This window comes from Oryctolagus cuniculus, chromosome 9, assembly GCF_051225735.1.
Source record: "Oryctolagus cuniculus isolate XC-2025 breed Fujian yellow rabbit chromosome 9, ASM5122573v1, whole genome shotgun sequence".
NCBI classification, from domain to species: Eukaryota; Metazoa; Chordata; class Mammalia; order Lagomorpha; family Leporidae; genus Oryctolagus; species Oryctolagus cuniculus.
Genome location: NC_142875.1, coordinates 124029131 through 124052677, shown reverse-complemented (window position 1 = coordinate 124052677; position 23547 = coordinate 124029131). Strand labels below are relative to the sequence as shown.

The window sequence follows — 23547 nt, the reverse complement described above, 5'->3', positions numbered from 1 at the left end:
AGTCGGGATTCCAAACCTCTACAGGCACATGACCACTATGTGTGTATACCCCTGTTTAACATACACTGGACCCTTTCGGTTTGCACACTTACGGCCGTCTGCAGCTCACACAAGTTGTCTTCTGTTATTTTCTTCACTATTTGCTCCCTTTCACTGTGTCTTCTAGTCCTTTCTGGAACTTAACATTTGTTAGGGATTTAACTTCCTGGATTGGCTTCTCTATTTCATAATCCTTGTTTTATTTTCCCTTTCGATCTTTTATGCCTTAAGTTCTAGAAGATTCCTTGACTTCCTTTTCCAGATTACTTTGTGCTTGACCTTTTTTATGCAGCTGGTTGTTGAATTCATTTCTATGATGTCTATTTTTTCTGATTTTCCAGTTTTTTTGCATGTAATACATACTCAGAATTTTCTGAGGACAATAACTGGAATTATTTAAACATGTTTTGCTTTAGCTGGAATGCTCTCTTCGCTGGGCTCGGTCCTTTCTAACGTTCCTGGTTTTCCTGATGACCCTTGCTGGTGTGTCTGAATTAGAGTGTCTGTAGTGAGTGGTGTGAGTGGCTGGATGGCTTCCCCCTGTGGTTTTAAGGGCCTACTTCGCTCCCTGAATCCTCATTTGAATGACAACTCTGACCTGGAGTTGCGTGTGCCAAACTGAGCAAATGCTATGTAGTCTCTTCTTTGGGGTCGGGGAGTGATGCGATTAATAGCAGGAAACAGACCGGGAACACCAGCGAATCTTACTACCTGGGGGCGTTCGCTGGAGTGCTGCAGCCTTGAATACATCTGCCTCCTCTGCTCAGGCTGCCTCCTTTGTCTGTCCTCCCCCTCCCCTGTGTTTGACGATCCTTGGAGCTACTTGAAGTGAGAAGATGCTCCGCTTCCAGTCAAACCTTCACACCTTGATTTGGCATTCTCTGCTGTCAGATATTCTTCTGTCCTGGGAGAACGCTTCTGCATGTCTCTGCCTTTATCCTCTGGGTAAGACCTGCTGCTGCCAACTTCTCTGTGCTAGTCAGAAGGAGGAGGGCCTGGACGTCCCAACTCTGCATCTGTGATTTGTTGATGAGTGGCCGCAGTGACACCTCACACCCCAGGTCACATTCTGTATTAGTTGACTGTGTGTCTGGAAAGGCCTGTTCCAACTCTGATCTCCTGTGGGCACTTTATTCTCTTTGTTCTCTTGTGGGATAATCCTGTCTTCATTCTGTCTTACAAAAACACCTCAGTGTTTGTGTTTTTCTTGTGGCAGGCCACTCCATTTTTCAGTATAGTTGTGATGTATCTGCTAAAATATAAGTTTCAGTGGATCTTGGAGAAAAGGACCTGTCATGTGCATCATGTTTCAATGCATGCCTTTTTTTAGAGATTTATTTATTTATTTGAAAGAGTTACACAGAGAGAGGAGAGGCAGGGAGAGAGAGAAAGAGAGGGTAAGAGGGAGGGAGGGAGAGAGAGAGAGAGAAGAGAAAGAGAAAGAGGTCTTCCATCTGCTGGTTCACTCCCCAGTAAGCCACAATGGCTGGAGCTGCACCGATCCGAAGCCAGGAGCTGGGAGCATCTTCCAGGTTTCCCACAGGGATGCAGGGGCCCAAGGACTTGGGCCATCTTCTGCTGCTTTCTCAGGCCAAAGCAGAGAGCTGGATCGGAAGTGGAGCAGCCAGGTCTCGAATCAGCGCCCATATGGGATGACTGCACTTCAGGCCAGGGTGTTAACCCACTGCGTCATAGAGCTGGCCCCTCAATGCATACTTTTAGCACTCTTTATTTTTTCACTTTTTATTAGTACTCTTAGATGTTGTAAACCCTGCGTGTGTGTGTGTGCGCGTGTGTTTGTGCTCATGTGCAGGCACACACTAATTAAGTTAATGAAGAAATTGGCAGGATTTTATCATGTGTTTTCTGTCTGCCTTCCTGCTTTCTTTGGCATCTGGGAAGTATAAATCTGCCTCGTTGTTTTAGTGTTTTTCTGTATCGATGCGGTATCAATTGTTTCAAACATTAATCATTGCAAAATCAAATAAGTTCTTGAAAGTTTAATGATCTGCCTTTACTAATTGGTCTTAGGAATTGAAATACTTTCAGGTTAAAAGCTTTTGTAGTTATATAAACAATTTAATGGCAGAGCTTAAAAATTTGATGCTTTTTCTTTTTTATTCTATGTGTATCAGATTGTATCATGTGTAATAAACTATAGTCCAGTTAAGAGGGAAACATTTCAAATCTTTCTTTTTCAGCAAAAAATCGTGGCATTGCCATTCCGGTGGATTTGGACAGTCAGGTCAACACTCTGTTCATGAAGAGCCACTCCAATATGGTGCAGAGAGCAGCCATGGGCTGGAGACTGTCGGCTCGCTCTGGACCACGCTTTAAGGAAGCTCTTGGAGGGCCTGCTTGGGACTACAGAAATATTATTGAAAAGTTACAGGTACAGTGAGAGCATGAAATCACATTCGTATCTTCTGAATTTCAGGTTTTAAAATACATTGTCACACGAATTCTGGGTGATTACAAGCTTTATTTTACAACCCTCTACTACCACTAGTCTAGTTATTTATGAGGCAGAGAGAGAGCAGGACATACTGGCAGATACACACAGAGACAGGTGGAGGGGGAGAGAGAGCACAAGCAAGCTTGGAATTATTGGCTCCCCTCTCAAGTGCCTGTGATGGCTGGACCCGGGCAGGGGCCAGGAGACAAGAATGTGATTTGTGTCTCCTATGTGGGTGGCTGGAACCCGATTTCTTTGAGCCATCACTGCTGCCTCCCAGTGTCTGCCCTAGCAGGAAGCTGGAGTCAGGAGCCAGAGCTGAGCATTGAACCCAGACACTCTGTTGTGGGGCCATGGTGACTTAACCAGTATTTTAAATGCTAGGCTAAATACCCACCCAACCACTACCTTTTTAAATATATGGCTTCCAGGGAAAAGTTGTTTTGAGTTATTTTTTAAATGTGTTTCAATGGTATATACAATAGTGAGTAGTGGGTCTTAATATCAAAATAATAATAATAATATCTGATAAGACTGGTAAAATGTGAGATTTAGATCATAAATTAGATATTTGTAGTCTTGCTTAAATTTATCTTTCAGTATTATGTTACAATCTTTTGGTCAGGATGCTGTAGGGATCTTTATTCCTAAGTGACTTGCATAGTATCTCACTCTTGTCTTTGGTTGGACATTCTGAGACAGTGGGTAAAGAAAGAAGTACTGATCTGCTTGGCTGCCGTAACAGAATACCACAGACTGGATGGCTTAGTTAGGCCATGGAAGTTCGTCTTCTCACTGTTGTGGAAGCTGGAAATCCAAGGCCATGGTGTCAGAAGTGTTTTTTTCTGAGGCCTCTGTCCTGGGCTTGCAAGTAGCTGCCTTCTCTGAGCCCACCTGGGGCTTCCCTGTCTGCTTGCACCACCTGTGTTGTAATGCTCTCTTCTCATGAGGGCCACAGTCATGTTGGTTTAAGGCCCACCCGCAAAAACTCTGAAAGATCCTGTCTCTAAATAGAGCCACATTATAAAAGGCTGTGAGTTAAATTATCAGCTCATGAATTTGGAGGAATAGGACTACCAGTCAGCCCATAACAGATGTCTCATCCACATAGTAAGTGGAAGATTTCATGGAGTTAGTTGGAATATGATTTGATAAAGTGTTTAACTTTGGAGAATGGTAAATTCAGGAATGGGAATAAATATTCTTTAAGGGTTATGTGTAGATGCATGTTAAATGTGATTAAAAGGACAAGCTAGATTTAGATAGTATGAGAAACTTGAAGGCTATGAGTCGTCAACAGTGTGAGGAAAAGTCATTATATAAATGAGTAAGTGGTTATTGGTTTATAGGATAGGATTTCAGAAGGAGCCTGGAGAAAGGCAGATTAGTTGGGGTTACTTAGGTGGCTGTATGAATGTTATGAAGAAACAGGTGTTTAAGATAATAGTGAGGGCAGGATCAGCACACTTGGGGCTGAGGTAGAGTGAGGACAGGAGAGGAGTGTTTTGTTGTTGTTGTTTAGATTTATTATTTACTTGAAAGCAGAGTTACAGAGAGAAAGATCTTCCATTCCTTGGTTCACTTCCCAAATGACCACAACAACTGGGGCTGGGGCAGCCTGAAGCCAGGAAACAGGAACTCCTTCCGGGTTTCTCACGTGAGTGCAGGAGCACTTGGACCATCTTCCACTGCTTTCCCAGATACATTAGCAGGGAGCTGGATCAGAAGGGGAGTAGCCCAGACTCAAACCAGCATCCACATGGGATGCCTGTGTAGCAGGTCATGAATTAACCCACTGCAACACAGCACAGGCTTCCCCAAGCAGAGTTCGAGAGGCCCTGGTGATTGGAGATCAGGTGCTGTTAAGACTGTTGTAGGAGTAAAGAAGAGGGGAGGGGGCCGGCACTGTGGTGTCTCAGGTAAAGCTGCCACCTGCGACACCGGCGTCCCATATGGGTGCTAGTTCGAGTCTTGGCTGCTCTGCTTCCGATCCAGCTCTCTGCTGTGGCCCAGGAAGGCAGTAGAAGATGGCCCAAGTCCTTGGGCCCCTGCACCCGCATGGGAGACCCAGAAGGACTCCTGGCCCCTGGCTTCGGATTGGCACAGCTCAGGCCATTGTGGGCAGTTGGGGAGTGAACCAGTGGATGGAAGTCCTCTCCCTCTCTCTCTCTCTCTCTCTCTCTCTGCCTCTCCTTCTCTCTCTGTGTAATTCTGACTTTCAAATAAATAAGTAAGTAAATAAATCTTTAAAGAAAAAGAAGAGGGGAGGTGGGGACACAGTAGGAGGGTAATGGCTCTGGTCATTAAAAAATGTGCTGAGGTATGTTAACAGTTTACTCAGTATCTTAGAAGTGAAGTTGATACAAGGGCATAAAGCCATGTATAGTTTTCATAATATGAATTTTCCGTGAACTTTTTGAAGACCTTGCATATCTGAAATAGTTGGAGCAAGGATAGTGGTGGTTGTTGGTACAAGAGAGAATGTAGCAATAAAAAAAGTGGCTAAGAGTGGCAGAAAATCCAAATAAAAAGAAAGGCAGAGTCAGGAAGGGTAGAAGACAGGCAGATTGGTGAAGCTGAGGCAGGGGCACATTTCAGAGCTGAGGTAGGGAGTGGTGTGAGCTGGCCTACAGACAGTGTGCCTTAAGCTTCTAGAACAGTGATTGCATTCATGAAATACTTACCCAGAAAATTCCACACCAGCCACTGTGTGAAGTGTTCCAGCTAGAGCAATGGGGTCTGTGCTCTCCTGGGACATACATTGTAAGTCATGAAATAAATGATGAAGTGTCAGGTAATTAAATGTGCTGTGAATGAAATAAAGCAGAAAGACCGTGTGGGGGAGAATGACTGGCAGAGTGATCCTGTAGTTAGGGAGTTGCTCTTTAACAAGGGGACATCTGTGTTGAGACCTGCATAGTGAAGGGAGTCATCTACTCAGAGGTTTGGAGACAGAGTGTAATGGGAAGGGGACAGCAGAGGCAAAGGCAGATTAGCCAGGAGTGAAGTTGGTTAACTTGAGTCAAGAGATGTTTATTGGGGCAGGGGTTTAGGGATTAAAGGAGGAACGTATTAAGAGATGAGGCATCAGATCATGTAGAGACTTCGTTGGTGCTATGGTCTGAATGTTTGAGTGCCCCTGTGTTGAAATCCTCATTCCCCCCCAAGATGGATATGAGTAGGTGAGGCCTTTGGGGAGGGGATTATAGCATGAGAATGGAACCCTCAATAATGGGATTAGTGCCCGTAGAGAATTAGACCCAAGGGAGATGTTACCGTGTGAGGATTATCAAGAAGGCACCCTCTCTGAGCCAGGAAGTGGGGCTGACTAGGCACCAAATCTGCTGATACCTTGATCTTAAGCTTCTCATTCTAGAATAAGTTCTGTTGTTGGTAAGCTTCCCAGTTGATAGGATGTTGTTACAGCAGCCTGAATGGATGAAGACCCATGGTTAAGGCATTTGGGTTATATTGTATGTGTGAAAGCACATTGTTGCAGATTTTCCCAAGTGGAAAGATGTTACCTGGTTTACCAGGAAAAAGATCACTATGAGTTTAGAGTGGATTTTGGGGTCCAGACATGGAAGCAGTAATTTATCTCAGTGTCTTTGCCTGAATTCAGGCAAAAGGAGATACCAATAATAATGAAGAGAAGTGGGTGAATTTTGGATGTGTTTGGTTATGAGGGCAACAGGATTTGCTAGACAGGGAAGGGGAATCAAGGATGTCTGTGGGTTCGATGTGGTTCTGTCACTTGCTAAGATAAGAAGTAGTAGGAGAGAAAGAGCTTGGGGGAGAGTCTGAGTTAGCGTTCTATTGGGGGAATTTTATTTATTTATTTAAGTTTTGTTTATTTATTTGAGTGTCAGAGAAAAATACAGACAACCAGAGACACAGAGAGTTCCCATCTGCAGATTTAGTCCTCAGCCCATCTGGGGTAAAGCCAGGGGCCAGGAACTCAATCCAGATCCTTCTTCTGGATGGCAAGAACCTAACTGCTTGCCCCATCACTGTTGCCTCCCAGGGTGTGCATTGGCAGGAAGTGGAATTGGAAGTGGAGCTGGGTCTTGAACCCAGGCATGCCTGTCCTATTGGGGAGTTTTAGTTTTGAGATACCTAAGTGGGAGCCAGCTAGGCCACTGGATGCATGAACCTGGGGTGTTTTGGAAAGGTGTCTGTGCTGGAAACGTAAATGAGGAAAATTCCGGGAAAATTAAAACCACACAAGAAACATGTATGGAACTGGGTGAGATCTCAGAAGAAAAGATGTAGAAGAGAAAAGAATCAGGGGCTATGTGAATTGGTGAAGGAATAGTTAGGATGTAAGTGGACAATAAAGAAAGCATGGTGTCATGGATGCCAAGAGCAGAAAGCACTTTAAAGTGTAGGAACCAGTCCGGGCTTTTGGCCTGGTGGTTAAGATGCTGGCTGAGAAGCCCATGTGCCATACTGGAATGCCTGGGTTTGGGTCCCAGATCAGTGTGTGATTCTAACTTCCTCTACTTCCTGGGAGGCAGTAGATGATGGCTTAAGTGGTTGGGTCTCTGGTACTCACAAGGCAGACCTAGGTTGAGTTCCTGGCTCCCAGCTTCTGCCAGACCCAGCTCAACTGTTATGGACATGGGGAAGCAAGCCAAAGAATGAAAGCTCTCTGTCTCATAAATAAATAAATATTTTTTAAAAATTGCTTCCGACTTAACTGAAAAAGAAGAGCATTGGAACCAGTGTGGGAAATGCATGGCAGTGATGAAATCAGGTGAGATCAGAACCATAACCCTTCCATAACAATGACTGCAGCATTTATAAGGAGTGGGGACCAGTCTGTCAGAGGCTGTTCTGTGTGCTTGCCTTTCATCCTCACGGCAAGCCCACGTGATTGTCAGCGTCGTTATCCCAGTGTCCATATGGGGAAACAGTGATTTAAAGAAGTAACCCAGTTGGCCCAGGGTCAAAATAAGAAGTGCCGACAGAACTCACTTCATGGCTGCCTGAGCACCCTTTGCATAGTGCATGAAATGAAGAGAGGTCATCCAAAAGTTGCAAGGGTACTTATCAAGAGTTTGTGGGAAATGGAATTAAAAAATACATTTACCCTAGCCAACTGAGCCTGGCATTTTGGGAGGCTTGGGGAGAGAGGCAAACCACCATGGTATCTCTTCACCCCTGTTAGCAAAGCTGTTAAGCAAAAGACAGAGACAAATGCTGGCAAGGATATGGACAAAGGGGGACACTTAAATTTGGTGGGAATGTCAGTTAGTGCAGCCACTGTGGAAATCAGTGTGATTTCTTCAAAAACTGGAAATAGACTTGCTGTATGATCCATCAGTTTCATTACTGGATATATACCCAGAAGACTTGAACACGGTATTATCAAAGAGATACCTGCACCACCATGTTTTTAGCAGTGCTGTTGACAATAACCAAAATATATAATCAACCAAGGTGTCCATCATCACATGAATGGATAAATAAAATGTAATATATATATATATATACACACATATATATTTTTTTAAGATTTATTTTATTTATTTGAAAGAGTTACAGAGAGAGGTAGAAACAGAGAGAGAGGTCTTCTGTCCTCTGATTTACTCCCCAGATGGCTGCAATAGCCAGAGCTGAGCTGATTTGAAGCCAAGAGCCAGGAGCTTCTTCTGCATCTCCCATGTGGGTGCAGGGGCCCAAGGACTTGGACCATCTTCTACTGCTTTCCCAGGCCATAGCAGAGAGTGGGATGGAAAGAGGAGCAGCCAGGACTCGAACCGGCGCCCATGTGGGATACCGGTGCTTCAGGCCAGGGCTTTAACCCACTGTGCCATAGTACCAACCCCATACATATATATATATTTAGTGGAATATTTTTCAGCTATAAAAAGAATGACATTCTATTATTTACATCAAAATTGTTGCAATTGGAGGACATCGTATTGAGTGAGATAAGCAAGACCCAGAAAGACAAATACCACACATTCTTTATAGGTGGTAGCTAAAGTTAAAATAAACAAAAGCAAAAACAAAAACAAAAGGAAAGAAATACCTGTGTATTATTGGCTTTCTTGCAAATAAAGTGTTTTGTCAAACTTTTAAATCTTTGTCAAACAAATTAAGAGTCATACACTACTGTAGTTTTAATGAGTTGTCACTATTTTAAAATTTATGTGAGTAAAATAGATGTCATCTCATTTGATTATTGTTTATAGCCCTTGTCTATATTCCTGCTGAACTGTGGTATTTGTACTATTTGTTGAACTCTTTCTTTAGTGGAGCATTAAGCCTTTGACTTAATGTAAATTAAAAATGTCAGTTCAGAAATTTTAGAAGTTAAAGATACCTTAATTTTGATGCAAACAGTTTGAAATCATATATACTTGTAGATATATTTTAGCAACATTTTATTAAGCCAACAAATATACTAGCTATTTGTGAAGCATTCCCCCTTTCTATTGTTATGTAATACCTGGTTTGCCCCTTTCTCTTATTTTCTCAGTAACCTCCTCTAACTGTTCTCAGAAGCTTACTGAGAGTAGTCAAAGTAGACATGATTGTTGTTCCTGAAAGGGGAAAGAGACAGGAGCCAAGTCCTGAAATCATGAAATCAGGAGGGTGGGGTTCCCATCTGTGCTTCTGTATTAGAGAGTAATAGCCAGCCAGAGGCCGTTTTCTGCCTAACAAGGGATCCTTCTGCTGTGGGCGAGTACATTGTTGCTTCAGATGAGTTTTTATTTATTTTTTTGGTCTTTCAATATATTTTTAAAATGAAGAGGGGATGATCTAACCATTAAGTAATATGCAGGAAATTATCACTGCCTAGGTTTATTTTAAAAAGCATCAGTCAGGATGCTTTCAACATTAATCAACACGATATTCAACTGAAAGTGGCTTACAAAAGGAACACTACTATCTTGTTTGATAGCAAGAAGCCTGGAGTTGTGGCTGCCCCCTGAGTTAGTGAATTTAGCAGCCACGCAGGCCCAGGCCTTGAAGCCAAGGCTTCCGGTTGGGGCAGATCCTCAGAGGCCACAGGAAGAGCCTGTGTGGATTCACATTGCAGACTCTTTGCGGGCAGTAGGTGGTTTTGAAAGAATCTCTCTGCCCCCAGCACACACCTGGCTGGCTGTGCAGATAAACCCTGATTGTCATTGATTGAGGCTGTCCCACAGTCACGCTGAGGCCAGTGGTGTGAGGTTGGGAGTAGAGGAGAAGCACTGGCCAGGGGTAACTGCCTTGACTCAAGTCCATGAGAATGTTGCTGCCAGCGTGACAAACACCAGGATTCTGTTAGCAGGGAAGGGGACCAAGTAAGGCATTAGGTATGTGACCAAGAGAGACCATCAAGAACTGTCATTTGAAATCCTGTTGAATGCCATTGGGCCTCTAGAAAGTACTACCGTGCTTCTGATAGTGTGTCACTGGGTCTCCCCATTGTAAGTGATGGTAAGTTTGGGATGAACCGTGACAAATAGGACATTTTTTTTTTTAGTGGTTCCCTGGCAGGTGCCCCCAGTTCGTTCCAGCTTGTCATGTCTGCATTATATAACCCTAGACTCTGCAGGGCCTGTATGAAGCCTTTATTGAGTTTCCCTCTTGTCCTTAAAATTTCACAGTTACCCACCCCTCATTTATTTTATAAATGGAAAGACAGCAGCAGCAACGACCAGAGACCCAGCACTATTCCTGCAGCGGACACTGGGTGCCAGGTGACTCTGGGGACGTGTCTGAAGTTCTGAAGTTCCATTCCCCCTTGCCGTTGGTAGCTTCGTCCTGTCTGCAGAAGTCTGAGCTGGGCCTCGCCTGTGTCCTCTTGTGCTTCCCCTCAGGACGTGGTGGCCTCCTTGGAGCAGCAGTTGAGCCCCATGATGCAGGCTGAGTTCTCTGTGCTGGTTGACGTGCTCTACAGTCCGGAGCTGCTGTTCCCCGAGGGAAGTGACGCGAGAATCAGATGCGGTGCTTTCATGTCCAAGTAAGTGGGTGCGGGGTGCGGTTCTGCCAGTTACCCGCTGAGGGGGCCTCTGCCCCTCTGCTCTGTGCCCTGCTCACACCCAGTGCCAGACCACAGAGTCAGCAAAAGTGGAAATCTCTATTAAAATATACTCCCAATAATTAAATGGAGTCATTTGAAATTTTATTGTGGTGAAGATGAAGTTGTTTTACTAAAACTTTCTGAAAAGGAATTGTGTCACTGGGCATATTATCCCTCGTTGTTTTGGTTCTACTTCTTTTCTATAACTACATGATGTGATTTTTAAAAACTCCTTCAAGTCACTAATTTTCATTAACCTAGAGAGAAAGGAAGGGGAGCTGACATTTGCTGAGCCTTATGGGTATTGTTCTCTGTGTTTAGCTATTATTTTGTGCCATTTGCATAACCTCCTGGTGAGATTGCAAGGTCAGCCTCATTTCGGGGCTGGGGAGCTGAGGCTCAGGTGTGCCTCAGGTACAGAGCCGTGACAACTCAGGTCCTACACTTGGCCGTGATCCTCAACTGTACCTCTTTCCTTTGCTCATTTTTCTTAGCATTTTTATGATATTGTCAGATCCACTATCATTGATATGTCTACCCTAGAATATTTCCACTCTAACGGTAGGGCTTCTCCAGAAGGAAGAGCACTTGGTCTCTTTGTGGAGAGCGCTGGTCACTCCACTGAGGGATTTGCAGGTAGTCACGTGCTGGCCCGGTACGCAGGGCAGGGGCGCAGTCGTCCCAGGGGAAGAGATCACCGTGCCGCCATGCCACTTGACCGTCACCCGTCCCAGCCGGTTGTGCTGTGGTTGAAGATGCTGCAGAGAGAGGTCAGGTGCCCTCTTGCGTTGCTACCACGTCCTGAGGCAGAAAGAAAGGCCCGGGGACAAAAGAAGCGTGTGTGCTCTTAGACCAGGGACGTCTGGGACCCTGGGGAAGTAGACAAGGAATAGGAAGAGGAGAAGTGACTATGAGGACTATGTGGAATCACAGGTGCAAGTTTCTGTGTTATGGCCAGAATTAGGGGTTCTTGGCTGTAGCCCTGCTATATACCAGGGGTCCTAGAAGAATGTGTTTGGACACTCGCTAGTTGTCTGATAAAGACTTTCCAGTGAAGAGGCAGGAGGATTCACAAAACTGGTGACTGCCGAGACCATCAGACACACAATTTTAAGCAGAGGTATTACCTAGGAATTCAGTATAAAAATAGGGTCTTTGCAAAATATCCTTCACTGCCTGTGAACATGTACCAGTGTTTAGTATATTGGTTTGAAAGTAGGTTATAAGCCCAAGAATTTTAACTCTGGTAAAGTAATCTAATTCTGTTGATACATTCTAGAGATTGAGTGGCCTGGAACAGGGGTTGGCAAACGGTGGCTATCAGGCTAAATTGGTCCTTCTGCTCATTTTTATAAATAAAGTTTTATTGAAACACAGCTATATATATTCATTTATGTGTGTCATGCTACTACGATTATGTTTATAGCTTTCCTGCTGCTGTAACAGAATCAGCTCATTGCCACAAAGACCGAATGGCCCCCAAAGCCTAAAATATTTACTATTGGACCCTTTAGAGAACATTCTGGCTCCTTGTCAAGAGCAAGGGTGCCAGTATGGTAGCAATGAGCCGCATATGGCTATTTCAATTAGAATTAAAATAAAATAAAAATTTACTTTCTCTATCACATTTGGCACATTTCAGGTGCTCAGTGGCCACTTGTGCTCATGGCCAACGTATCTGACAGCACAGATAGGTGGAGCCTTCCTGTCCTGGCACAGGCTGCTGTTCGATGGCAGTGGTCTAGGACTGGAAGATAGAGGACTGTGAGAAAATGATGCAAAAGAACTCAGGATAGCAAGTAAATACTGGCCTGTGCTGAAGGTGGAGGAAGGATGTAGCACCATGGGGTGCACGGAAAGGAAAGAAATGAAAGTGGTGAGATATTGGGAAGGGGCCACAGCTCCTAGGCCCAGATGGAGTGAAACAATGTCCCTGTTGCTCTGCTGGTTAGAGAAGGGGTTGTTGTGCTGTTACAGGCTCAGGAATGCGTATTTTCTGCTGTAGTGCTTACCCTGCTCTGTCCCCAACTCAGCAAAGAAGCAGTGGTTTCATTTTCCAGGATATCAGAATTAGAACCTAACTTCCTTCAGTCTACACAAGGGGCCTTGTAGGTCCCAGTGCTCTCGTCAGGCTCAGCTGGAGGTATGCATTTAGGGCAGTGCTGCCTCTTCAGATGAATCTCATTCTTTGAACCTGTTGGCTGAGGTGGGTCTTCAGGACGGTGTGAATGGTGGAAGCGAGGGTAGCAGTTAGTTTCACAGATCTGTGTAGTCACAGAGAGAGAGAGACAAGAGAAGAGGTCCATGTGAGCACTGCTCTTTAAGGCAACTGGGTATTGACCCATGCAAATCAGTGCCTCCCCCCGCCCCCGCCTTTTTATTTATTTATTTATTTTTTAAGATTTATTTCTTTTATTTGGAAGAGTTACACAGAGAGAGAAGGAGAGACAGAGAAAGAGGTCTTTCCATCCACTGGTTCACTCCTCAGATGGCCACAATGGCCGGAGCCGCACTGATCCGAAGCCAGGAGCCAGGAGCTTCTTCTGGGTCTCCCATGTGGGTGCAGGGGTCCAAGGACTTGGGCCATCTTCTACTGCTTTCCCAGGCCATAGCAGACAGCTGGATCAGAAGTGGAGCAGCCAGGACTGGCGTCCATGTGGGATGCCAACACTGCAGGCTATGGCTTTACCTGCTATGCCGCACAGGCGGCCCCAGCACATTATTATTAATGGGGTTTGGAAAGCAGCCTGTTAGGCTAAAGTTGCAGTGTTGTATACCATCACTGCCGCTCTAACAGTACTTAATACAGTACAGGGAAAATATATAGCTACGGCAGAGTAAAATGTAACACAGTACAATAGTCATAATTTTCTATTAGCAAAGCACATGGGATTGAGAATATCAGTGTTTCATTATTTTTTAAAGATTATTATGTCTCACTAAAAGAATGCTACCAAAGTTTGAGAAGCACTGATACATATTACCTTGGAGACAAAAAAGAATGTTCTTTAATATAGAATTTATAGCTGAAATATAATTAAAAATTTTTTAAAAAAAGATTTTAATTATTTGAGAGGTGGAGCTACAGAGAGAGAGAGAGACAGAGAGAAAGGTCTTCCATCTGCTGGTTTACTCCTGAAGTGGCCACAGTGGCCGGAACTGGGTCATTTCAAAGCCAGGAGCCAGGAGCTTCTTCTGGGTCTCCCATGTGAGTGCAGGGGTCCAAGCACTTGGGCTGTCTTCCACTGCTTTTCACAGGCTATGAACAGAGACCTGGATTGGAAGAGGAGCAGCTGGGACAGGAACCAGTGCTGATATGAGATACTGGTACCACAGGCAGAGGCTTAGCCTACTATGCCACAGTGCCAGCCCTCTGAAATATAATTTTAAAACTTTTGAGAACCTGTATATGGTTTGCTTCCTATTTTCAAATATTTTCTATAGCATAGAATGTTCATATGTCCCTTGAAGAGAAACCATTGTCCTTTATAAGGTGTAATGTTTTGCTTTCAGGTTGATTAATCATACGAAGAAGCTGATGGAGAAAGAAGAAAAACTGTGCATTAAGATCCTTAAGACACTACGAGAAATGCTAGAGAAGAAAGACAGCTTTGTGGAAGAGGTATTATTTTTTTTTCTTTTTAAAGATTTATTTATTTATTTGAAAGGCAGAATTACAGAGAGAAAGGAGAGAGAGAGAGAGAAAAAGAGGAGGAGAGGGAGATATTCAAACACTGGTTCATTCTCCAGGTGGCAGCAGTGACCTGAGCTGGGCCAGGCTGTGAAGCCAGGAGCCAGGAGACTTTTCCAGCTCTCCCACATGGGTACAGGGGCCCAGAGGCTTGGGCCATCTTTCTCTGCTTACCCAGGTGCATTAGCAGGGAGCTGGATCAGGAGTGGAGCAGCAGGGTCTCAAACAGGTACACATATGGGATGCTGACACTGCCAACTACGGCTTAACCTGCTGCACCAGAGATATTCTTTTTTAATTTTTAGTATTTGGGAATAAAGTGGGATTTCCAGAATTCTGTGACTTATGGATCCCAAGATGTTGTTATATTATTACTTTCATTATATGTTAATGGTGTATGCATTTAGATGAATTAGATAATTTGAGCTTTTTTGACATTCATTTCTGATCTTTTTTGATTTGAGAAATAGCTGAGATCAGAGTGGCCTATTTATTTGGTTTATTTGTTTCACTATGTTTTGTCATAGATATGTACATTTTCCTTTTCGGGTTTTAGCAGACCAAATGACCTTTTTAAACACTGAGTTATTGAGATGCATTGTTTAGATTTGTACAGTGTTCTACTTGCTGCGTGTTGAGAATGTGCATTTTGGTATCTCTTTATTTTTTATTATAAATGTATATTTATGTCATTTGATAACACTCTAGCAAGTATTATAATATTTTTATAAGTGGAATAGTCAGTTTCTATTCTTAACTATATTAATTTAAGCACTGCACAAATGGATTTCAAGGAAATATCAACTTACAGATAATAATTGTCAGCCTGCTATTAAGAATGACAGCTCAGGTGCTCATTAAGAGATCGCTAGCAGCGTGTTTAATACATGTGGTGATACAGTTAAATATAAAATGTAAGTCTAGAGAAGTTCTTTTTCCTTAGGTAGCTGTCTCTACTTTGTTAGCCATCAGATGAAATTTATACCATACTCCTTAATAGCTTTTTCATCTATCCCTGTAAATACCATAAAGTGGTCTGATTTATTTAAAATGGAATTTTATTTTATTTATTAATTTATGTACCTAGATGCTGTCTATGATGGTAGTTTTTCTAAATTTGTTCTTGCAGACAAGAAATGCACTGGAATCTTAAATATTAATGGAAGGGAGATTGCTTCGGAGTCCTCTGAATCAGATGTTTGCTTCAGTTATCAGAATTCCTTTTGTTTCACACTCATGCTTTTCATTACTTAAACTATACGTGGGAGACAAATTAGCAAAATAAACACGGTCACTATAACTTTAGCAATTGCTTCTCAGATTTCAGCCTCAAAAAATGTGTATAGGTTTGAATGTTTGCTATGGTTTTAAAAACTGTGTAAACAGAGTTCCTTGGGACAGCTTGTTGTCATTCTCTGTTTCCTGAGAGTGTTGCTGTTAAGTTTTTGATTATGACTGAGTACTGGAACTCAAAGTAGAAAAATGAGGGAAATTGAACTTTTTTATAAAGATTTATTTATTTATTTCAAAGGCAGAGTCACAGAGAGGCAGAGGCAGAGAGAGAGAGAGAGAGAGAGAAAGAGAAAGAGAGAGAGAGGTCTACCATCCACTGGTTTGCTTCCCAGATGGCTCCAATGGCCAGAGCTGTGCCGATCCAAAGCCAGGAGCCAAGAGCTTCTTCTGGGTCTCTCATGTGGGTGCAAGGGACCAAGGACTTGGGCCATCTTGCACTGCTTTCCCCTGCGATTAGTAGAGAGCTGGATCAGAAGTAGAGTAGCCAGGACATGAACCGACGCCCATATGGGATGCTGGTGCTGCATGTGGTGGCTTTACCTGCTATGCCACAGCACTGGCCCTGTAAATAGAACTTTTTGACAGCGGTTGAGGTTTCCAAGAATAGTGACTTGTGTCTAACAGGAAATGCATGGAAAACCTGCCAATGGTACATAACAGATTATTACTGCATTACTCTAAAAGGACAGGAGACTCCTCAAGACGGTTTTAGTGTTTGTCCCAAACTACTCTAAAATGGGTCATCTGTTCCTTGCACTCCCACCTCTGTCACTAGTACTAACTTACATTGTCTTTTGTCTAGAAAAATCCTAGGTAGCCAGCAACCCTGGCCCCTCCTGAGGACAGGTGAGGCTGCTGTTTCCCAACTCCCAAAGCCACCATTAACATCACCCCCGGACACAGCCCTCAGGGGAAACCCGAAGATGAGAAAGGTGGCTGTGGTCATTCCTGTAGTCACCCAACATGCATATGAGGACCAGCTGGTAAATGCCCATGGGTCTTTGGTGGCTTGTCGCTGGGGCTGGTGATGAGTGACACAGCTTGCTAACAGCCACCACGAGGCAGGACTCACCTACAAGTGACTCCTGAAATACTCTAGGCCAGAGATGGTGAGAGCCCTTTCGGAAACCCCCAGGGGCTCAGTGTTGCCTTGATGTTCTAGAACTTTCCATCTATCTTCTCTACTTGCTTTTCTTTCTACCCTTCCTCATCCGTTAGCCTCCAGAAATCTGTGTGACTTAGTGTGCCTAGAATTTTTTGGTACATCTGAAGTCAGAGACCAGATATACAAAATCTAAGCAGCCCTGGATGCCCTCAGTGTTATCTTGTGGAAGAAGGAATGGGTCTTGCTTATCAGTCATTCCAGCAAGTGGGGATTCCCTTCTCAAGAGAATTCCCAAAACACCTCACACCTTTCTGTGGTTACACTTTAGGCTGTGTCTCATCCATTTCTGTTGCTATCTGGGGCTGGGTTTTTTTTATAAAGAAAAGAGCTTTGTTTATCTGATGGTTTTAGAGGCTGTGAGTCCGGGATTAGTCAGCCTCATTGGTCTCTGGTGAGAGCTCCCTGGCCTGCCTCAGTCCCTGGTAGAAGGCATCATGGCAGCAGCATGTGGGAAAGAGAGATCTTACAGCAAGATAAGAGCCAGAGGGCAGAGAGGGGCAGCCCTTGTCATTTTTATAACAGCCTGCTCTGTTGGGAACTACCCAGGGCCCCATAGGAACTATGCTAGTCCTTTCTAAGGTCTGTCACCAATGGCCTGATGCCCTCCTATGGGGCCCCGCCTCCTAGAGCTTCCACCCACTCCCAGCGCAATGAACCCCTGGGAGCCACTCTCTAACCGTATCCCTACCACAGTGGGCTGTCTGGGTGCTTGGTGCACAAGCTCCTTGCTTTGTCCATGATGCCCCGAGACGCAGGACAGTTACATGATTTGCGCAACATCGTAATCAGGCTGAAACTGGAACTCATTGCTTTCTACCTAATCTTACTTTTTGCTAAGAGCCAATTTTTACAAAGTGTGTCTATTGCCACTAAGAAAGGTTGGTATAGGTAGACAGAATATTAGAATACAGCATCCAAAATGGTTCAGAAGGTTCAGAGAATCTTCAAGAAAATGTTAAAAATGAAGAACATACATTCATTTAACATTTATTTTTTTAAAGATTTATTTATTTGAAAGAGTAATACAGAGAGAGAAGGAAAGGCAGAGAGAAGTCTTCCATCCGCTGGTTCACTCCCCAGTTGGCCACCAACTGCTGGAGCTGTGCTGATCCAAGCCAGGAGCTAGGAGCCAGGAGCCTCTTCTGGATCTCCCATGTGGGTGCAGGGGCTCAGGCACTTGGGCCATCTTGTACTGCTTTCCCAGGCCATAGCAGAGAGCTGGATCGGAAGTGGAGCATCTGGGTCTCGAACCAGCAGTCATATGGGATGCCAGCACTGCAGGTCAAGGGCATTAACCTGCTGTGCCACAGTGCCAGCCCCTATTTAACATTTCAAGAGAAAAAAAACCTGAGAAAGAACTCAGTGATCTTTTCCCTTAGTTTCTGTATCTACTAAGGACAGAATAGGAACAATTTGTAGTGAAAGAATGCTAGCTCTTAGACACCTTCTTAATTCTGCGTGCTTTGGAAGGAAAAGCATTTCTGCCAGTAGAAGCAGAAGACAGTCTTCCTCAAACCCTGCCAACAATTTAAAGGAAGGGGTATGAGGGGGTGGGGCACACCTGCCAATGCCAGGCTGCTGGATTTGGAGGCGTGATCCCTGGGAGTTGTCAGCAGCCCCTCCGAAGCAGCTGCTGCCTCGCGGTCCATCAGCTGGAGGGCAGCTGAGTGACTCTCTAATTGGGGTGAAATGGCATTGAGTGACAGGGCCAGAAACTGGCAGAGCTACTGCTACAGAACGCAGGGTGGACTCTAAGAAAAAGGCCTGGGTTATCGCTGGCAGGACAGTAGGTGGCTGTGTTTTTAGGGCTGTCTTTGTTTCCTATTTACCAAGAACCTGACTGCTTTAAAACACATCCAAATTTGGAGGTCAAACATTTGAAATCAAGGTATTGGCGGGGTGTGTTCCTCCTGCAGACCCCAGGGGCCAGGTCATTTCCTTGTCCTCTGTGGCTGCCAAGGCCTCTGCGCTCCTTGGTCCCTGGCCCCATCCCTTCTCCTTCAAAGCCAAGAGCTTAGAGTGTTGCAGTGTCTTGCTGTCTCTGTCTCTTGGGAATGCTTGGATTATTTTGGAACCACCTGGAGAATCCAGCAGGAACTCCCTGTCTTAAGATCTTTAGCTCAGTGGCCTCTGCAAAACCCCTTTTGCCATGTGAGGTAACCTGGCAGGAGATCTTGAGGGCCTGGGCGTCTTTGGGGAGGGCCACGCTCCCGCCCGCCACGTGATCCTTTACCGACACTGAGAAGCGACCTGTCCCAGGCTCTCTTGCCTGTGGCTGACTGCAGGTTCTGTGGAGGGCAGTTTAAATGCAAACGGGTATATGCACTACACTGTTTTCAAAACTATTTTAAACTCTTCTGCCACCTTTCAGCAATTCTAGGAAGTACCCAGAGGAGGCAGTGCTAGGCAGAGGAGCACACTGCATGAAGTCACCCAGGGTCCCTAGTACCTGGTCTGTGCTCTGTCACCTGCCATCTCTGGATTGCAGAATTCCCAAGAAGCTTCTCAGAGCAAACTCACAGCAGGGTTTTCTACACTGGTTATCCTGATCCTGCCCTTGAGACTCCACCTATTTACATGCAAAGTGTCCCTTCAGAAAAACATCTCCATTTGCTGCTTTCTCTGACGATATAAAGCACGGGGGTGGGGGGGGGGGGCACACTCAGGTTCTCCTGCTGCTGTCAGAGCAAGCTTCTGACGCCAGGTGTGTGTGGGCTCCTCCCGATCCCCACCTGCCAGGGGAGCAGTGCTCCAGCAGCAGGCCCGGGCTGGCACCCTCCCATCCCGATTCAGTTCAGTTCTGACAGTACCTGGAGATGGCCCGAGATCCCGCAGGTTCCACAGCCTGTTCCCCGAGACTGCCCCACCCCGTCAGATGCGGGTGTGGCCCTAGCCTCAGGGCTTCGCCGGCATACACACTGGGGCTGCCGGAACTCCCTCCTCGGGTCTAATGAATTGCTGCTCAGGGAAACACGCCGACTGGCTTATTCTGAAGGATATTACAGAGGGCACAGATGGGCGGCCAGATGGAAGAGATGCAGAGGGCTGCGCGTGTGGGACGGGTACAGAGCTCTCCCGGGCGCTGGATTCCAGTGGAGGCTTCATCACCTAGGCACGACTGGTGATGTCACTGGTCATGGCGATCCGCCTAACCTGCAGCCTCCTCCCCTCCACAGAGGGGGGCATGGTTCTGCAAGTTCCACACCTTTAAACCTGCCTCGTCTCTCTGGCACAGCTTCCTTCCTGAACATGCCGCAGTCACCTCCTGAGCATGCAGAGACACCTACTCTTTTGCAATTTCAAGGACTTTAGGAGTTATAAACCCGAAGCAGAGAGGAAGACCAAATGCATATTTCAGTTTCTCACAGCGCCTAACAACTGCAGTGTGTGTGTGTGTGTGTGTGTGTGTGAGAGAGAGAGAGAGAGAGAGAGAGAGAGAGAAGCTGGTAAAAACCTAAAAATAGGAAATGAAGCAGGAATTTGCACCCTGGTTGAACCAAATTCCCTTTAAAGCAATGCACATATGTCAGATTTTAAGTTCTCTTGTTTTGTTAGCCTTCTCTGTGTGCTAGATCAAGGAAATATATTAATAAATCAGTATGTAATTATATATATTTTATCTGGTATTTAGTCAGTTATTTTTTAGCTTTTAAAATATTTATTTGCCTGAAAGATACAGAGAGAGGGAGGAGAGGGAGAGGGGGAGAAAGAGAGAGAGGGAGAGAGGGAGAGGGAGAGGGAGAGAGAGAGAGAGAGAGAGAGAATGAACACACCTTCCCAGCTGCTATTTCATTCCCCAAATACCTGCAATGGCTAGGTGCGGAACTGGGCCAGGTCCAGAACCGGGATCCAGGAACTCAGTCCAGGTCTCCAGAGTGGCAGGAACCCAAGTACTTGAGCCATCACTGCTGCCTCCCAGCATCTGCATTTTCTGGAAGCTGGAGTCAGGAGCCAGAGCCAGGAACTGAACTCAGGTACTCTGTTATGTGACACAGGCGTCATTTTTTTTTTTAAAGCTTTATTTATTTTATTTGAAAGGCAATTACAGAAAGGCAGAGGCAGAGAGAGAGAGAGAGAGAGAGTTAGAGAGAGAGTTCTCCCATTGCTGGTTTACTCCCCAAATGGCCGCAACGGCTGGAGCTGAGCTGATCCGGGTCTCCCGTGCGATTGCAGGGCCCCAAGGATTTGAGCCATCCTCCACTGTCCTCCTAGGCCACGGCAGGAGCTGGATGGGATGCCGGCACTGCAGCAGGTGGTGGCTTTATCTGCTCCACCCCAGCTCCAGCCCTGCAACTCGGGCATCTTAATGTTAGTCTGAACACCTGTGCTATCGGTTATTTTTTACAAGTTCATGATTTATAATACTTTTGAATACAATTCCTGAATTAATTATACTTAGGAATATTCTTCTTTATTTTATGGGTTTAGTTTGTACCCAAAAGACTCACAGATAAGATGCAGGTGGGCAACATGTTACAAATTCCTGAAAGAATAATATACATAAAGAAAATTTCAGTTTCCTGCTGTGTCTCTATCTTGGAAATCATCTGGGAGTCATATAGTGCTGAATCATCGTACTTATTTTTATTGGAAGATAAAATGTGAACATTATGTATAGAAAGTCCTTAATAGGAAAAATTACCTGAGTAAATTTTAGAAAAACTCCATTAAAGTTTTTCATTTAAGTGATTTTAATAGAAAAGCAAAAATTTATGAAGGATGTAACGTTTTGTAAAGATTTTTGTTTTATTTATTTGAAAGACTAGTATTATAGAGGTAGAGACAGAGCGAGAGCGAGAGAGAGAGAGAGGGAGGGAGGGAGGTCAGTCTTCCATCCGCTGGTTCACTTCCTAGATGGCTGCAATGGCCAGAGCTGCGCTGATCTGAAGCCAGGAGCCAGGAGCTTCTTCTGGGTCTTCTGCATGGGTGGAGGGGCCCAAGGACTTGAGCCATCTTCTGCTGCTCTCCCAGGCCATAGCAGAGAGCTGGATGGGAAGAGGAGCAGCCGGGACTAGAACCGGTGCCCATATTGGATGCCAGCACTTCAGGCCAGGGCAATAACCCACTGTGCCACAGTGCCGATCCCGAAGGATTTAACTTTTGAAAGTATTCTTTTGGGGTATCATGTTTAAAAACCTTTTAAAGACAACAGCAACAGGCATATTCATTTGGACTTTTGAAAAATAACGTGTGTTGGGAGATCCAGAGAGGGAAAGAGAAGAAATGGGTCCAGACGGCTGCAGGCGGGAGGGTTTCTAACACTCCGTGTGCTTGCAGGAGGCATTCTGCTCATTTCCACAGCTTCTCTACCACAAAGAGCTCACCGCTCCTGTGTGCTGTTGACAGGAGCAGCACCACGCCTTTGTGTATTTTAGTGCATCCCAATGGAGGTTGGCCTGAGGTAGTGGTGGTGGAGGTGAAAAGAACTCTTGTGGATTGGAGAAGGGTGGGCCAATGAGAGTGACCAGTCACTGAGAACAGTGAGCAAGGGCTGGTTTGATGTTAAGAAGTTTGTTGTTGTTGTTGTTGTTGGTTTCTTTCATCTTCCACTCCACAGTGTATGTTTTTCATTAAAAAGTGTAGCAGGGTAGGAATACGGCCTAGTGATTTGGTAGCCGGGTAAGACACCTGCATCTCATGTCATCTTCCCCTCCACAGTGTATGTTTTCCACTAAAAAGTGTAGCAGGGTAGGAATACGGCCTAGTGATTTAGTAGCCGGGTGAGGCACCTGCATCTCATGTCAGGATGCTTATATTTGAGTCCTTGCTGTGCGTCCGGTTCCAGCTGCTGGCTACTGAGCACCCTGGGAGGCATGCCGCATTCCTGCTGCTCACATCGGAGACCTAGATTGAGTTCCTGGCTCCTGGTTTTTACCTGGCCTAGCCTTGGCTGTTGGTATTTGGGGAGTGAACCAGCTGATGAAAGATCCTCTCCCTCTCCATCTCCCTCTCCCTCTTCCCCCCCCTCCCCTTCCTCCTCTGTTTCTGTTTCTCTCTCTCTTTCTGCTTGCCTCTCCCGTGTCTCTGTGTATGTCTGTCTCTGTGCCTCTCAAATAAATAGATAATACAGATTTGGGGCCAGCACTGTGATATAGCAAGTAAAGCTGATGCCTGCGACACCAGCATCCCATATGGGTGCCAATTTGTGTCCAGCTGCTCCACTTCTGATCCAGCCCCCTGCTAATGGCTTGGGAAAAGCAACAGATGATGACCCAATTGCTTCAGCCCCTGCTACCCACATGGGAGACCTGAATGAAAGTCCTGGCTTTGGCCTGGGTCAGCCCTGGCTGTTACAGTTACTTGGGGAGGGAACCAGTGGATGGAAGGTGTCTGTGTGTGTGTGTGTCTCGCTCTGTAACACTGATTTTCAAGTAAATAAATAAATCTTTTGGAAAACTGAAAACTTACAGAGCTTTACAAATTATTTTTCTTATAAAAAGGGAGAAACATATATAAAACATAAAAATTAATGAAATCTGAAAGCTCCGATCCTAAATATAGAAAATTCATAGATTATGAACTTTAGAAGTAGAAAAGATAATGATGATGCAGACGTTCACTGATAGCCCATGAAACTGATCATGCAGTCACTCTGTTTATGTTGTAAGGAGGTTGACTATGCAGAATGCCAACTCACCCTCTGTGAGTGTTTTCTTGTCTGCTTATGTGTCATTGACACACATATAGTCTGTAGGACAACAAACGTGTTTAGCAAAGTTCATTGTTCTCAAAACCTTGGCTTAGGGGTGAGTGCAGTTAGAGTGCCCACATCCCACACCAGGGTACCTGGGATTCATCCCCAGCTCTGGCTCCTGACTCCAGCTTCCTGTTAAAGTAGACGTGGGAGGCACTTTTAATGGATCAAGTAATTGGGTTCTTGTCAT

General features: G+C 45.0%; 1 protein-coding gene across 3 annotated transcripts in view; it reads left to right on the top strand.

Moving 5' to 3' along the window:
• ITPR2 (inositol 1,4,5-trisphosphate receptor type 2) overlaps positions 1-23547 on the top strand; it is a 536564-nt gene that overhangs the window by 289317 nt on the left and 223700 nt on the right. For all 3 annotated transcript variants that reach the window (XM_089304708.1, XM_051850872.3, XM_051850873.3), the window contains 3 exons: positions 2241-2431; positions 10312-10454; positions 14028-14136. In XM_089304708.1, coding sequence (XP_089160834.1) covers positions 2241-2431; positions 10312-10454; positions 14028-14136 — 443 coding nt within the window. The remainder of the gene's footprint in view (positions 1-2240; positions 2432-10311; positions 10455-14027; positions 14137-23547) is intronic.